Source organism: Taudactylus pleione, unplaced genomic scaffold (assembly GCF_031769625.1).
Source record: "Taudactylus pleione unplaced genomic scaffold, aTauple2 ptg000140l, whole genome shotgun sequence".
Taxonomy (NCBI): Eukaryota; Metazoa; Chordata; class Amphibia; order Anura; family Myobatrachidae; genus Taudactylus; species Taudactylus pleione.
The window spans coordinates 2,708,757-2,725,452 of NW_028284542.1; the positions used below are offsets into that span (position 1 = coordinate 2,708,757).

At 43.8% G+C, this 16,696-nt stretch overlaps 1 protein-coding gene across 2 annotated transcripts in view; it reads right to left on the reverse strand.

Annotated features, from left to right (window-relative positions):
- The window catches only part of PAK1 (p21 (RAC1) activated kinase 1), a 92,207-nt gene that overhangs the window by 19,230 nt on the left and 56,281 nt on the right, over nucleotides 1-16,696 (reverse strand). For both annotated transcript variants that reach the window (XM_088473813.1, XM_088473814.1), the window contains exons 8-14: nucleotides 15,154-15,217; nucleotides 7,248-7,296; nucleotides 5,775-5,887; nucleotides 4,722-4,839; nucleotides 3,651-3,750; nucleotides 2,287-2,483; nucleotides 1,925-2,062 (exon numbers count right to left, since the gene is read on the reverse strand). In XM_088473813.1, the coding sequence (XP_088329939.1) occupies nucleotides 1,925-2,062; nucleotides 2,287-2,483; nucleotides 3,651-3,750; nucleotides 4,722-4,839; nucleotides 5,775-5,887; nucleotides 7,248-7,296; nucleotides 15,154-15,217 (779 nt within the window). The remainder of the gene's footprint in view (nucleotides 1-1,924; nucleotides 2,063-2,286; nucleotides 2,484-3,650; nucleotides 3,751-4,721; nucleotides 4,840-5,774; nucleotides 5,888-7,247; nucleotides 7,297-15,153; nucleotides 15,218-16,696) is intronic.

A 16,696-nucleotide genomic window follows, 5' to 3' on the forward strand; every position in this document is an offset into this window, starting at 1 on the left:
GGGTTGTAAGCGCCTTGGCGAAACAAGCCCAGGGCGGCTCCTGTACCGGTGCTGTGACCGTAATAGGTCGCCAATAAATAACACGGACGGCATAGCCCTTCCGCGCTACCCTCCCCCTCCGCTATAGGTGCCTTGCACGTAGCACACCGAAGCTGTACAGGGAAATCACTCTCAGACATAATGGTAAATATGTGACCCCTCTCAACAATACTTGTTCGTATAGTGAGAGACCACCCTGCAGCACCGCACCACGAGGGCTTTAGCAGAAAGACAGGGACAGTAATAAGGCTGACAGTAATAGAAGTAAAGTACAGGCAGCAGCGCTAGCACAGTCACATACAATGCAAAGAAATCAATTCCTGCACTATCAGCGCTGATTCTCAACTACCCAGACACAGAGTCTGGTAGGACACAGCGCTGCATACACAGACCTGTACCAAATCGAAGGAGAGGTATGCGGGGGGACACAGACCGCGATGCCTCTGATTCCAGGCTTCCAGCAGCGTTCACCATGCGGTTGTGAAGATGGCCGCAGAGGAGCTTAGAGGAGGCTGGCCTGGGGGAGGAGCGCTGCCACAGGGCCAGTCGGCGTGTGCAGCGGGGGAGGCGCCGGCTGTGAGACAGGGAAGGCGCGCTCCCCTGGCATGCATTTAACCCCCCGGGACGCCGCAGCGCTACCGCTCTGCTGCGGTCCACTGTCCCAGGGGGGTAGTGGAAGTGCAGGTTATATACCTGGCTCCACGCTGCAGCCAGTCCCCAGGGAGCCCCCTGCCTGTGGACTCTGGACCATGTAACAGCGGGGACCCACCGCGGGACCCCGCTGCTTTCCTTGCTGTCCCCCTTGATTCCGGCCATGGTCCTGAACATCTGGGGTCACCGCTAGCTGTGAACCCAGATGCTCACCAGCATCCCCGGATCAGGACCGGCGTTCTGGTACCGGCGGGGGTGTAGGGAAGACAGCATGGACGTCAGGACTGACTGTCCATGCTGTACTTCCAGATGTGCAGCCACAGCTGCTTGAAGAAAACTTCAGGGGCTCTTCTTAGCCCCCACTCCAACAGGTGCATCCGACTCCGGCCGGGCACCAAACTAAACTGAGATGCCTTGGCTCGGGGGCGGGGTATAGGAGGGGGACCCTAGTGCATCCTGGGAGGCTGAAAGCTTAACTCTATGGTGCCCGATGCCTGACGTCATCACCTATACCCCAAGGTATCCTGTGGATACCCTATGGACCCTGAAGTAGAAAGATATCCCTTGAACATTCCGGTGGCTGTGCTGAACGATATCGGCCATGTACATGACAGATTTTGGCAAACGACGGACGATGAACGATATCGCATGACATCATTCAGGGAGTGGATTCTTTTTCTCTGCAGCGCTCTGCAGCTGCTGCTATCTTTCGTCGTTCGCTGTTTACCGTATATAAACTGCGCGATATTGCTAATATCATACAGCTATATGCGATAATTGACCAACGGGAGTGCGCATCTGTCATCGTTCAGGGCCTATCCATTAGCAGATATAATGAACGATATATCGTTTATTTTATCTGCTAATGGATTTTTAGTGTCACCAATCACTAAATGACCTGCTCATCATACTTATTACAATTTAGAAGAAGTGTGTATTATAAATAAGCAGGTTCCAATCTGCATGGGGGACTCCAGATACAAATTATCCGCAGTTACCCATATGAGCAAAGAGGGGTCCGACATGAGTTTCCTAGCACTGAGAAGTATTTTGTGAATCAATTAGAACAGTGAAAAGAGATGAGGAGAAACAGAAGCCATCCCAGAGGCACACACTTCAATTCAGGCGACTCTTTCCCCCGTTACATGAAAATGAAGGTGCTGGTTGAGTGGATGAGGTGTTCTGCATGGCAGGTCGGATGTTTGGGAGTTGGGGAAGAAGGGGGTGATCTTACCTCCAACAGATCTCTGGCTGATCCTCTCTTCTCCACGTCCATCTCCAGACATCGGTTAAGGAAGTCTCTAAACGTAACAGACAGCTTCTCTGGGTTCTGCAGCTCTGGGGTACCGTTTGTGGCGATGAGATACAGCGCCTGTATATACGACAGTGACGAGTTAAGAAACGTCTGCTCTCATTATAACTGATACAGAAACTGGCGTGGGAATAAATAACAAGTAGCTTTCTTCTGCAGGGTTTCAGAAAAACACACACACACACACACACACACACACACACTTAATTAGTCCGGTCGCACACAGTGTTAATCCCAAGCACAAGACAAAGGGGCAATCAGGGAGAGTTTTCAGAGGTCCTTACCCTGAGAGGATTCTCATTTAAGTATGGAGGTTCTCCCTCTACCATTTCTATGGCCATGATCCCCAGCGACCAGATGTCCACTTTAGGGCCGTAGGCTTTACGTGTGACTACCTCCGGGGCCATCCAATAGGGAGTACCGACCATCGTACTGCGCTTGCTCTGCTCAGGGGTAATTTGAGCGCAAAAACCGAAGTCCGCTAAAAGGAAAAAACAAAAAACCACATTAACACATTTCCGGTGTCAGGTTCCTCACAAATGACATTTTCCTGAGTCTGTAACATCTATAAGTGAAGGTGCCCACACACATGGCGATCTGCACACGATCAGCCGATGTGTACGATTTCCCTTGAAACTCTCCCCGGTAGCTCTGCACACAATTTGGTGTCCAATCTTCAACCGATCTCTCCTGCACCCAGACTTTCACAGTGCATCGGGTCCTAGATTGTCAGATCTGCCCTGCATCACGGCAGATCTGACGATGCAATGTGCGACCAGCGGGGATGCGCATCGTGAACGTGAGCTCACGATTTCCTTACGATTTTGGCATATTTTACACGATCTGTCGTTCCAATGCGTCAGAATCGGCCAGAACGGGTAAAATATCGCTATGTGTGTGGGCACCTTAAGGCACTTTATTGCAGACGATCGAGAGCAGGAGCGGACACATGATAACTGTGGTGCCTTTATGCACTGAAAGATGTAAGGAGGTGATCTTCATTTCACAGCCTGGGGTCGGCAGAACAACGGTTGGGTTTGATAACCAATCCGAATGATCCAGACCGTTTCTAAGGTTGTGAACAATTATCTCTCAGGGTATGACCAGCCTAAATAAAAAATGTATACGTCAACAATTATATTTATGATGACTTTACATTAAAACAAGTACCACCAGCAGACCAAAAAAGAAACCAAACATATGAGTTATAGAAATTAGGGTATTCACCAGCTAACTTTAATAAATGTTTGGTGGACTGTTAATCATACTGATGGACAATGAATGTGAATGGTCGGGAACCCATGGCGCCTGTTCCCTATCACACCGGTCAGTAATAACTGTCTGAGCCAGGTTTGTGATCCCTCCTTTAAACCAAAAAAACCAACCTCTCTAATCACACGTGAATTCAGAAAGCGGAATCCCCAGATAATTTATAGGTAAGTCCTGAATGGCACAAAACTACTTACAGTACAATCTCTTATATTACTACATCTCCTACAGACTTATGTTCCAGAACACAAAACCTGTCTAACTCTAACAAAACTGCGGTGAGCTTGGGACATGGTTAGGGCTGGCTAAGACCATAATAGTGTAACAAATGTAAATGGGACATCTGTTTGATAACATGTAGCGTGTTACATGAACATACTTAATTTCACTGAGCCGTCCATCCCCAGTAGGATGTTGTCGCTCTTGATGTCCCGATGGATGACTTGGTTGGCGTGAAGGAATTCTAAGGCCTGAAGACACTGGAGACAGGAGAAGGACATGAGACTAAATGTGGCAACAGAAGAGACCAACCTACTTCTATCATGTAACAGGCATCAATAAACCCAGCGTATTCGACCAGGGGCGCTCATTAACTCCGAAATAGCTCTCTGTACAGCTCATCCGCAGCCGTGAGACAGTACCGTGATCTGTAGGAGAGTCACTATATGTTCCTACAGGTACATACACACATCATGTCTAACAACCGATCTACCACCCGTCAGCAGCAACACAGAGACCCATTTATAAGATTCAGCAATGTGTTACAGCACAGGTCACATATACGATGCAGGAGAGATGGACTGATCAGCCTAAGCTCCAAACAGCTGGATCTCATCCACAAATGTGTGCAGCCAGGCTGGGCTCTGGTCCTGCCGTTCCAGCGGTGCAGGACATTGTGTGACCAGCAGGGGGCTGAATCTCACCCAGAACAGTCTGCAGTACAGGATATATTCCTTCCACATTACTAGTGTTAGGATCACTGGACTACAGACACATTTTAAGTGGCATTTGCCTCATGCCTCAATTATAGCCCTGGCTTGTGCCTCAAGGATTTCAGTGGCTCATAGCGAAATACATTTTACATAAAGTATTTCAAATGAGCCAGCCTAGGTTCATACTAACCCCCCCTACAATACAACTGGGGATCTAATATCACTAGGGACGTTGGGGGTAATGTTAATAGACCTCCATTGCCCCTGGAATGACAGGAAGGGTAATCTAGGAATAAGTAATTAGGAAATTTAATGGGATAATATTTTGACCCTTAGTTACAAATGATACAAATTAGCAACAACGCAATCTGAATTAATATTATATACTTTCAGCTCACAGAAAAATTAATGTGCAGCAAAAGATTGTTTCTTCATTGGGAACTAAAACCCAACTAAAAAACTAACAAACACAAAAAACACAAAAAAAGCAAAGACACAAACTACGGCAAAAAGGTTACCTCTCTGCAAACCGCTGCGATTTGTCCTTCATCCATACAGGTCTCAGTGACCACATCGGTGAGAGAGCCGCCTGCCAGGTACTCCATCACCACCCATAGCTCCTCCCCAACCAGGTAACTGCAGGGTGACATCACTCTGGTCAGTGAGGTCATTAACATTACAGGTGCATACGGACATTTATGTGTCACATCTGGCAAACGTATTTTCTGTGTTACAATATTCCACAATACTGGCGTGAGAACAATAATGAGCCACGTGCGCCTGTGTCGCACTATAGAACGGGTTATATAACAAGTTTTGTTGTACGAGATAATCACCACATCACAGAGGATGGGAGGGGACACTACGCCTGTTTATTAAACATATACGAGAAAGCTTCTGATCCTTAACCAATACTTACAAAGAAAACCAATATACGGCTATTTTTATAAATCAATCTATTAAAAACTGATTTACATATGGGTTGAGTCTCCCATATCCAAATATTCCGAAATATGGAATATTCCAAAATACAGAATTTGTTTAGCATGACTGAGATAGTGACACCTTTGCTTTTTGAAGCCTCAATGTACACAAACTTTGTTTAAGGCACAAAATTATAATAAAAAAATATATAAAATTACATTCAGGCTTTGTGTATAAGGTGTATATGAAACATAAATGAAACATAAATGAATTTCGTGTATGTTCACAAACTTTGTTTGAGCCACAAAACTATTGAAAATATTGTATAAAATGAGCTGCAGGCTGTGTGTATAAGGTGTATATAGAACACAAATGTATTCTATGTTTAGATTTGTGTCCCAATCCCAAGATATATCATTATGATATGCACATATTCCAAAATATATTCCGGTATCCAAAATACCCCTGGTCCCGAGCATTTTGGATATGGGAGACTCAACCTGTAATTGATATAGTAATAGTAGAGCTGAGAAATGAAGGAGCCCCTCTCCCAACCCAGAAATACATATTGTGTCACATCTATCAGCACAAAAGTTGTCTAAAGTCTGGGGGAGAAGCCCGCACCCCTCGTTCCCCCAAGGACTCACCTGTCCAGATAGTTGACAATGTTTTGGTTCTTGTTTTCCCTCATTACGAGGATCTCGTTAATAATTAACTCTTTCTTTGGCTGCTGTTGCAAATTCATTTGCTTGATGGCCACCTGCGTGCAGAAGACGGAGATTAGTATACACATCTCCTGTATTGCTATAAGCGGTCCTGGTAACGTAACTAACTCCTGACAATGATGAGATTCAGCTTCGCAGCTGGCAGCCTGGACTGGGGATTTTCTGATTATTATACATGAAACCGTACGTGTGACAAAACAATGTGCATTGTACAGTGAGAGAAATAATAGCTATAGGTTTCTTTATAGAAATAAGTATCCGTTAATTAATTCTGGTAAACCATTAATTACATCTTTTTGGAACAAAACTTGAGCCATCAGAGAACAGGTTTCCCACTTCCTCTCTATGCTTATATTACTGTATTTAGTGATTTGCGTGCTATGTGTTCCGAAACAAAAAAAAATGGTTGCCTACGGTCCTGTCCACACATGTGAGGACGTAATAGGATTCTACATGCCAACAGCTTCATCCTGCCTTCCTGGAGCTTTGCAGACTGCGCTATGCTAATCGCTGGGCTCTGGCAGTTCTAATGCTTTGTTATACGGAGGGATGGGAATGGGGTGAGGGGGTATCACACTTTTATATGCTGAGCACAAAGTCCACAAGACACTCCATATCGCAAAGTAACAAGGCAGCGAATAGCCTGGAGACAGTTTAATTAAGTCTGCAGTAATAGTCAAAGCCTGGTCTCACACACACACACACAGACACGCAGGAGATGTGGGCAGGGTTACAACAACCAATAGGCAATCAGAACCCTTGAACGATACCAGCAGCGCAGAACAATGCAGCATATTTATATACTGCATGTCCTTGTTATAGGCATGTGAGGTGGGAGGGGCTAAGGCAACGAGTAGCCAATTAGAGTGCATAAACATTAATGACGGTGCAGAATAGTAAGATTGTCACACAGGGGCAGGAAGGCTGACGTCAAACATCGGTAAGGATGCAAAGTTCATCAGAGATATTTTATGCGAGAATACCTAAACTTTTAATTACATTAATGAGCCTTTAAACAAATATCTAGGGGACCCTTACTCTGAATGACAGGTTAGTAGAGACCTGCATGGATAACACGTGACTTCCTGTAGCCTCTTTTAAAAACCACTGAATAGCAACAACTAATGCCTTATATTTTCAGCTTGGTGTCTTCAGTCTGTGTTTTTCAGCCTTGACTTTATACAATCAACCAGAATTATATTAATATACCCTGCAACTCGACTCTGATTACTGGACACAAATGCACAAAGAAAGCAGCTGTGTGTCAAAGCCTGAGCTCAACCGAATGAAACCATCCAGCCTGATTATACGAAGACACCGCTGAAAAGCACAGAGAGGAAAGGAAGATAAAGCACTGTTTTCAGTAAAAGTTGCAGAACAATTGTAAGTTGTTACCTCTTGTCCAGTCGCTACATCCACTGCAATGTAAACTGTACCGGATGCCCTGTAAAGGACAGAAGACATTTCATGCAGCCGTAATTACAGGATGGCGTGCAATGTGTAAATTATGTACTACAACAGAAAACATCATATAAACCAGCCACGGATATGGAGATGAGACAAGCATGACGGCACCTATATCCAGAGACCTACATATGATGCCATAGAATACATTTCCAAACTATACTAGAAAACGCTAGGCGAGACGGGACTGGTCGCTATGGTTACGGTACTTTTTGCTCCGTTACCTGTGCACCAGTTTCATGAACTCGCCCATGCGTTGTGAGACTTATGCAGTAATGTTATCTGTGGTGTCTTGCTTTCAACAAGTATAGACATGTATAACCATTTTTCTTTATAAATTAGCCAGCAGAGGGCTCTGTCCCACTGACATTTGGAGATCACCACAGTAGAAAGTAAATGGCATTAATAATACACTGAAGTGTACAGCAGCGGAACTCTCTGCATACAATAAATCAGTAGGTAACCTGTGCACTCCAGCAGCTGTGACATCCCAGCATCCTTCCTATATATAGTTTTGCCGTTAGAGCATGCTAAAACTGTGACAGGGCATCCTGGGTTGTGTAGTCCCACAGCAGCTGCAGTGCCACAGGTTATCTACCCCTGCAATAAATTATACGATGTACTTACAAATAGAGAATTCTTCATCTATAAATTAAATCTAAATTCTTTTACAAAAAAAAAAAATAAGATAAAATAAAAAGGAACCGCCTTTTGAAAAAATATAAATGTGGCTTTAACCACAGTGGAAGAATTATAATATAATGCAGTACTGCCTATATAAACACTAGCGGTGTGGAACCTAGCATGAAGACACTAGTGAAATTAGGAGAGACAGTCATCATCCGTACAGACCAATGGCGAGAGCTGTTCCCCCACTATATGATAGGTACAAGTCACATGCCATGTCCCATATATGTGCAGGAACAGATAGCATTGCAGGCTGCTGGCGGACAGCATTTCATCTATTGCCAGAGCTACCCGGCCTGAGAATCTGCTGACAGGAACACAAAGAGGACATTCACGCAGATAATCTAGGCAGGGGCATTCCCCGGCTGTGAGCAAATGCACAGTGTCCACTGGCCCGTGAGTGGCTTATAAGGAATTATTACATCCACTGGCACCAGCCTGCTCTTCCTATGTGCTGGGCCCAGGACAGCACAGGAATTAGTGCTACTGAAAGCGCTGCCAGCAGAGCGCTTAATGCAAACGTTCTGCATAACTGAATGCCTGACCTCAGAGAGTGACAGCGCTCCTGCATGACCCAGCACAGTGACCCCCCCCATAGAGTGGCAGCGACACAGTTGTTCCTGCACCTTGACCCCCAGAGAGTGACAGTGATACAGCCGCACTCCCGCACTGTTAATCTGCCCATCCAGACAGGGAAATGGCATCTCGTTAAAAGTTATTTGAAATTAAGGGCCTGATTCAGAGCCGTTCGCTATTTGTGGTCGTTCGTTCAAAAACAAGGGGTGGCTATTCAAATGATCCGTTCACAAATTACAGTCTGTTCCCACCTCTAAGTCTGAACGAGCGAGCAAAACATACGCTCGTTTTTTTGATAAAAACGCCCCCTGGCCGCACGCACCATACGTCATGTCCGCTATTTATTAGATTAATCGAGTACATCATACAGCGTATGAACTGCTCGCTATTCTTGTGGTTGGTGTTTTCAACCGCTATTTTGCGAGCAGTTCTGAGTTAAAAAAAAACAAGTGACGTGGTCAATGACGCTGCTGTATTAATTATGCACTCCCTTAAAACGCCCGTTTTGACCTTTAAGCACGCCTGCGTTCGGATCTCCACTCCCCGTTTTCAAGCACCTTCCCCTGTTACCACCCACATACGCCTCATTCTGTCACTCAAAATAGCAGGCCCTCGCTATATTGCGTACCAACGATTTTCGGCCGCACTGACTGGTTCGCGCATGCGTACTAAAAACCGTACGCATGCGCAGATGTGCGAACATCGCTCGGAACGAGCGTACTGCCGCTAGCGAGTGGCTCTGAATGAGGGCCTAAGTGCGACTTTAGGAGATACCCGGCAACGCCACCATTGATGCAATAGCGACTGATCGTTACACTATTTGCTCCTTGTACACAACACCCTGTATTCATTGTCCTAACATGGGTCTCAGCTGCAGTATTTGCCATCCGGCCCAGAGATCCAGAAAGATGGGACACAAACTTCGTTTGCAACATTACCAGGGTTGGCTGGATTAAACCACCTGTGCCCAAGCTCTGTTTGCCAGATACCTGTCAACTATGTATGTATGCAGAACATAGGACATTTGTACAGAGCAAGGCTGAAAATCAGTCAGTCACTCTTTGCCTCCTGTTATACCGTATGAGACTCACCTCCATCCTAACATAGCAGCCTGCTGCAGAGGAGTGAGAGACATGTGAGAGACATATGTGGTTAAGTATAAACCCTCTGGTATTTCATTTACATCATTCACTTAAGTAATGTGCAGTCTTCAGTATCTTTAATAGTGGCTTTACCAGGCCAAGTCCATCCCTAGTTATTGCAGGTTACATCACAGTGGTGTAATGTCCAGCTTCAATAGTATGTGGCCCATTTATCAAAGTATATTTGAGGTTTACCTCAAATATTAAGTATCCCCCCCCCGCACGTATTAAGGAGGGACCACAGCAGGTATCTTCGAATGCCCGGAACTCCTTCCCATAGGAAGGAGCGGGAATCTAAGAACAAGCGCTGTCTTTCAGTTTTCGGAGTTTGCTGAATATCAGGTGGTTCTGATGAGTCGCCCGGTAACCTAAATATGAGGAAACTAGTGTTTCCGCATGGTTACTGGGCCATTTATCGTTAGCTGAATAGGCCCCTATTTCCTTTCCCTGTGTGCTCTTCATTAGGCCAACCCACTATGTAAATTACAGGAAGAGTTGGCACATTGCACAAAGACGATCTGCCAGTGTGTACGGAGTAAAAGATTAATTGGCCAATGTCGTCACAACAGATATATCATTAGATGGCAATGACTGTGTATGAACAACCATCATCTGCAGACATCTGTAGATCGGTTGATCTGTAGATGTATCTTTCAGATGTGTACCCAGCATTAAGTGGCCCATACACGGTGCGATTTTTTGCACGATGTGGACGATTTCGATCAATCGTAATGATCAATCGTGCACATCATGTGTCGATTCTGTGTTTACGATGCGCGTCCCTGCCGTCGTATAGCTGGATCGTAGATCTTACAGCAAAACCGTAAGATTGCGACCTATTGTGCACAATGTGGTACACATCAGCATCCGTATCGTATGATCGTAACGAACAATTGTACACCATTTGAACACATCGTATGGAGAATTTCAAGGGAAGAATCTCAAGGGAAATTGTACAACACATCGTGACGTTTCAATATCGCACCGTGTATGGCCGGTATTAGTCTCTGTGGTGTCACGAGTATCATCTTATGAATGGTGGACGAGCAAAAAAAAAAAAGCGCAATTGAAAAAAAGCTAACCCCAATGTATTTCCCATTATTTAACAACTTCTGACTGCTCGGCGTCTTCAGCTGGTGTAGAAAGAATTTCTTCTTCTTTCAGTTTAGTTAATTCGAAGCTTCGTAACAGACTGGGAACTGAAAAGGCCTCTAAACTAGTTTTTATTCAAAATGTTTAATGCCAGTGACATCTTCAGTTCTAACGCTTAACTCCTTTTTTGGTGTTTGTGTGTTTCTCTGAAAAGTGCTTTTACATGTTTTAATTAAGTCTAGTCTAAAATTGGTTTTATTGAAAGATGTCAAATAAATCATATCAAACCCTAATAACTTTGGTTTGTTCATGTTAGAAAGCATTAAAACATGATTGATCAAGGTTTCTAATACATAGCAATATTAATTTATTTTTCCATTCAAACGTTAATGCAAAAAAACTGGTTTAAACCCCAAAAAAAAAAAAAAAGTTTAAACAAAAAAAAACAAAAAAAAACAGTTTAAACAAAAAAAACCAAACAAAAACAGTTTAAACAAAAAAAAACAAACAAACAGTTTAAACAAAAAAAAACAAACAAAAACAGTTTAAACAAAAAAAAACAAAAAAAAACAGTTTAAACAAAAAAAAAACAAAAAAAAACAGTTTAAAAAAAAAAAAAAAAAAAAAAAAACAGTTTAAAAAAAAAAAAAAACAGTTTAAACAAAACAAAACAAAACAAAAAAAAAAAAAAACAGGGTTTTTTTTTTTTGTTTTTTTAAAACTTTTTTTTCCCCAATCCTGAACATTACACGGACCTGGCTTTCTGCACAGGACACGAGTTAGGTCTGTACCACAACCTATATTATGAGCTCTAAGACAAAATACTAACTGGTCTATTTACTAGAAAACCCAACAGGTGTGTTTATCGCCAGAGCTTCACCCTATTTATTAAAGCCCCCAGGCGATCGCTATCACCAAGAACTGCCTGTTTAACAAGGATAGCAGTGGCACAAGAATCGCCAACCGGCCTCTGGTCGCCATCTCAGGACAGCGATCACAGAGGCCCAGCACAGGAATAACGCATCATTATTAAATCAACGAATTAGAAATCAAGCTTGCAATCACCACCAAACACTAACTAGGCACTTCAGCCTCCGTGCGGAGCACTGCGGGAGATGGGAACTGAAATGTGGGATCATTAACTTTTAAAAGAAACAAGGATCTAAAGGTTTATAATTAACAATCCAACAATGGGCAGCTACAGAGCACGGCTAAGCCAAAGGTTTCCCGGGTAATTACAGGTGTCGGTGAGAATGAAAGTGGCCTTTGTTCCCGGACATCTGATCCACCATTGTGCTCAGTCAGGGCCCAGGCCCAGACGCAGAGTCTCTGATCATTATTACAGAGGCCGCCTCAGTCCCGGATAAAAAACAATCACCTGATAATCCCTTATACAGCGTCACAATGTCTTCCTGACACCACCTGGGTAACAGCGAGGTTATACAATACCAGCGAGGCAATGCTACGTATAAGGAGGCTCTATTTTCCCCCAATGCTTTTTTTTTTATAATAATAATTATCACAGCACATTTTGCATCAAACTGTGGAAATTTAAATACAATAGTAAGTAAAAAAATGCATTAATTTTGACGATATCGTGGCGCCGTTCAAAGTGTGTTGAAAAAAAGAATATACCTAAAACCACAGACGCAAAGTATTTAAGAATGTTCAGGCAAAAAACTTTTATAACGTAAGTGTGACACCTGCAGGATACGTAAGAGGAAACAAAAAACATAGTTGCATAAAGTGTGTGTCACAACAAAATACATACAGATAAATGTTACTAGAGTGAATTTTTAGATTTGACCTTAAAAATAAAAAAATAAAAAAATGCCCCCAAAAATAAAGAAAATAAAGAAAAAAAAACACTAAAAAAAAAAAAAAAAAAAAAAAGCACAAAAGTAACTAATGACAGACAAACCTACAAATCTATTTTTTTTATATTAATCCTTTGCAGAAAATTACTATACGGATCTGTCACTACAAGGGTTTTTTTGCGCATAAGTTTTGCAATATTTAGCGATTGTGCATGCACCGGTCCCGAGCGTACATGCCTATGGGTGATTTAGAGCTGTGCGCATCGACCGTCACATCTCCCACTCGCAGCTTAGTGGGGGTAACTGGATGGCAACGGGGCAAGCAGACTTTTGCAACTTGTAGATGGATTGCACCATGGGTGCATCGTCAGAATAGGGGGCTATGCAGAAGTGTCCGAATGTGCGATTGTCAGACTGATCTCTCAGACCAAATATAGGTTGCTGCAAGTTTGCTCTCACAGTGATCAGTGATGAAGCCAAGCCGGCGGATAAGGGCGGTGCAGCTGCATGGATTAGTACATTATCTGCATTCATCTCTTTGCACACAATGTGGGTGCGCAATTGTGTGTGACTAATGGGGCCCATACCTCTAAAATGCATTGCGCTAATTCTACGTTCTGCTGACACTGGGCAAATTAAACATGCTGGAAATACTCGATTCACCGATCCCAACCAAAAAAAATGATTGGCTAGTCAGGGATTTTTAACATGCTGTTTATTCCGAATCCATCGATGGACCGCCGATCATCAATGCTCACGGGCCTGCAGATCAGTGTTGGCAGAATGGGGAATCGGGGCGTAGATGTATACCCCGCATTACAGTAGTCTTCCCAAATGTTATATATTTTTTCATCAGATATATACAGGGTCTTCTTTTGAAGCATAATGAGATCTTATTATTATCTATTATTTATAAGGCGCCACAAGGGTTCCGTAGCGCCGCACAAAGGTTTTATTTATTGGGGAAAGGAAGAGAGTTAAACATTTTAAAAATGCTTTTTCCATAAATATTATGATCATCTACCTTTACCAGTATGCATGCCCATACACTACCACTCCGCATTGAGACCGATTATCGCGGCTGTCACAACTCTGTTAAGGCTGGTTATGCCCATACACTACCACTCCGCAATGAGACCGATTATCGCTGCTGTCACCACTCTGATAAGGCTGGTTATGCCCATACACTACCACTCCGCATTGAGACCGATTATCGCGGCTGTCACCACTCTGATAAGGCTGGTTATACCCATACACTAGTACTCCGCATTGAGACCAATTATCGCGGCTGTCACCACTCTGATAAGGCTGGTTATGCCCATACACTAGTACTCTGCATTGAGACCAATTATCGCGGCTGTCACCGCTTGGCTGGTTATACCCATACATTAGTACTCCACATTGAGACCAATTATCGCGGCTGTCACCACTCTGATAAGGCTGGTTATGCCCAAACGCTACCACTCCGCATTGAGACCAATTATCGCAGCTGTCACCGCTTGGCTGGTTATACCCATACATTAGTATTCCGCATTGAGACCAATTATCGCGGCTGTCACCACTCTGATAAGGCTGGTTATGCCCATACACTGGTACTCCGCATTGAGACCAATTATTGCAGCTGTCAACACGCTGACAAGGCTGGTTATGCCCATACACTACCGCTCCACACAGAGGGCCCGATTCAGACCCGCTCGCTAGATGCGTTCACACGCAGCCGTCAAAGTATGCAAATCCAGTGATCGCATGGCAAGACATTAGCACGCCCACTATGTCTTGCCGTGTGATCACAGTGTGTATTTAGACGCCCACAAGCCTGTCATAAGACGCCCACTTTCCTTTAGTAATACACGTCATCTCCAGGGAGTGTATTTAACAATCGGTAACATCGGACCCATACACAGCACTTGTGGCTGACCATACCCTACCGCAAGCACTGCGAGTGCTTCAGTGTGTAATTCAGCCATGTGACGTGTATTATGACGCTGCGTCTTACCCCGGAAACGGCGTTAAGACGCACAGACACGCCTGCATTCGCATCACCACACCCCCATGTCCACCAACCAACCCCTGTCACCACCCACAAACGGCTCGTCCCGTCAATCATTCTATCGGGGCGTCTGTGTACAGGGTGCGAATGCTTCCCAATCGCATGGTCTAGTTCGCGCACGATGTCTTGTACGCATGCGCACATTGCAAACATCTGCAGGCTACATGTGAACGCAGGCTACCTGCAAACGCAGCCTAGCAAATGGGTCTGAATCAGGCCCTGAGACAGATTATCACGGCTGTCACCACTCTGAAAAGGCTGATAATATAAATGTTTGCTGATTATATGTCACACACCAATAGGACGTGAAACTTCTGCGCAGGAAAAGCACAATCACACGCAGCGACCAGGAGTTTTCCTTCAATTTTCGAACTAGAAAAATCCCAAACTCTAAGCAAGATCTTTTTCCTCTGCACCAGATTTATAAGGTTCCCCCACGTCACGAGCAGCTTAATGCGAGTTATGTTACTTACCCCTGCCCGATCTTTTCAAACCGTGTGTATTTTTTCTTGGGGTCTCCTACGCTGACTATGCTTCCTGTAAGCACAGAAGGGAAATAAAACATTTATACCACTCACTGATCAGTGTTACTCAATCAACTCCCATGTACATTACCTACATCACACACTTTCTATCGCTATTATGGCCAATTTGTTAGTAGGCCTGCGTGCAGGGCCCTCTTACCGTCGACTGTTCACAAAGAGAAAGGTTTGATAACTGTGTTACAAATTGTAAAGTATCGATGGCCACCGACATTCAACGTTTAGCAAACATTGATGGTTTGCCACTGATAGTCGATGGTTTTGCCATGGATGGAAGAGGTCAGATCGTTCTCCTGCATCGATGGCAGAGAATTATCCCGTGGAAATCCCACCCCCGATGAACCACTTAGCCACTACCCCTCCCCGTGACTGAGAGCACGAATGCCCATCGATTATTTAACTTATCAGTGGTTTACTGACATCCATGTAAAACAGCGACAGCACCATCAATGGTAGACTCGCCAATCCCTACTGTTAAGCGCAACAAAATATACTAGTGCTAATGTTAACTTCATAGTATATCTATTAAAATCAAACTGGAATGAGACCAAACCAGGCCTTCAAGAGAAACTACATTTATGATGAGAGGCCTGAACGCTTAAGTTTACATATATTAAATTCTGGGGACAGGATCATTCCAAACAGCAGTGTTTTGGGACAATACCAGACTTCCAAAGCAAGGAATAAAAGTTTATTTTAATGAGCTATCAATATATGCACAGTCACTTCTCAAAACATCTTTAAAGACATGACATCTACCTATAAAGAGTGATAAAATATGACTGAAATCTGATCAACGACCAGAAACCATTCAGTGATGGATGGAAAAGGTTTAATATACATGTCAGATATATTCCTATCGCCCTGAATATCTACGGTAATTAAATTGAGGATTTATGATTGCCAAACCAATCTGACTTTTGAGTGGGGTTATACGCTAAAAAGCCCCAGGAAAGGTTCAGGATACTTGTTTGATAGAGGTCTTAAAAACACTGAAACAATAAACCCTTAAACTCCTTGGACGAGTGGTTTTACATGTTCACGGTAAACTCTTAAAAGGGCGATACTTGCCCTTTAAAAGCAGACCCGTCAAAAGATCTACTAGCCTTGCAGACTATGTAAAAGGAATAATTAAAAAAAAAAAAAAAAAAAAGCACTGTGGGCCGCGTGTGCATGAAGTAATTAATCTGGTGAAGTGGTTAGAGCATATTTGCAACGTGTGTCAGCCGATTCTAGTCATGCTCGCTGCCAAGGCCGTCACAGCTACATACGCTGCATTCTGGTGGCTTACAAAGATCCCACATTAAAGGGAAGATAATTCCTTAATAATCACTACAGTTTAGTCTGTGGAAAATATAATCTTTACAAAACATACAGTGCCTATCCCAGTGCATCACCAGCTGCCATAAGATCACTTTGGAAATACAGGCAGATAGGGATACCGCAGCTTAGCAAGCGTAGGTAAAGCTGCTGT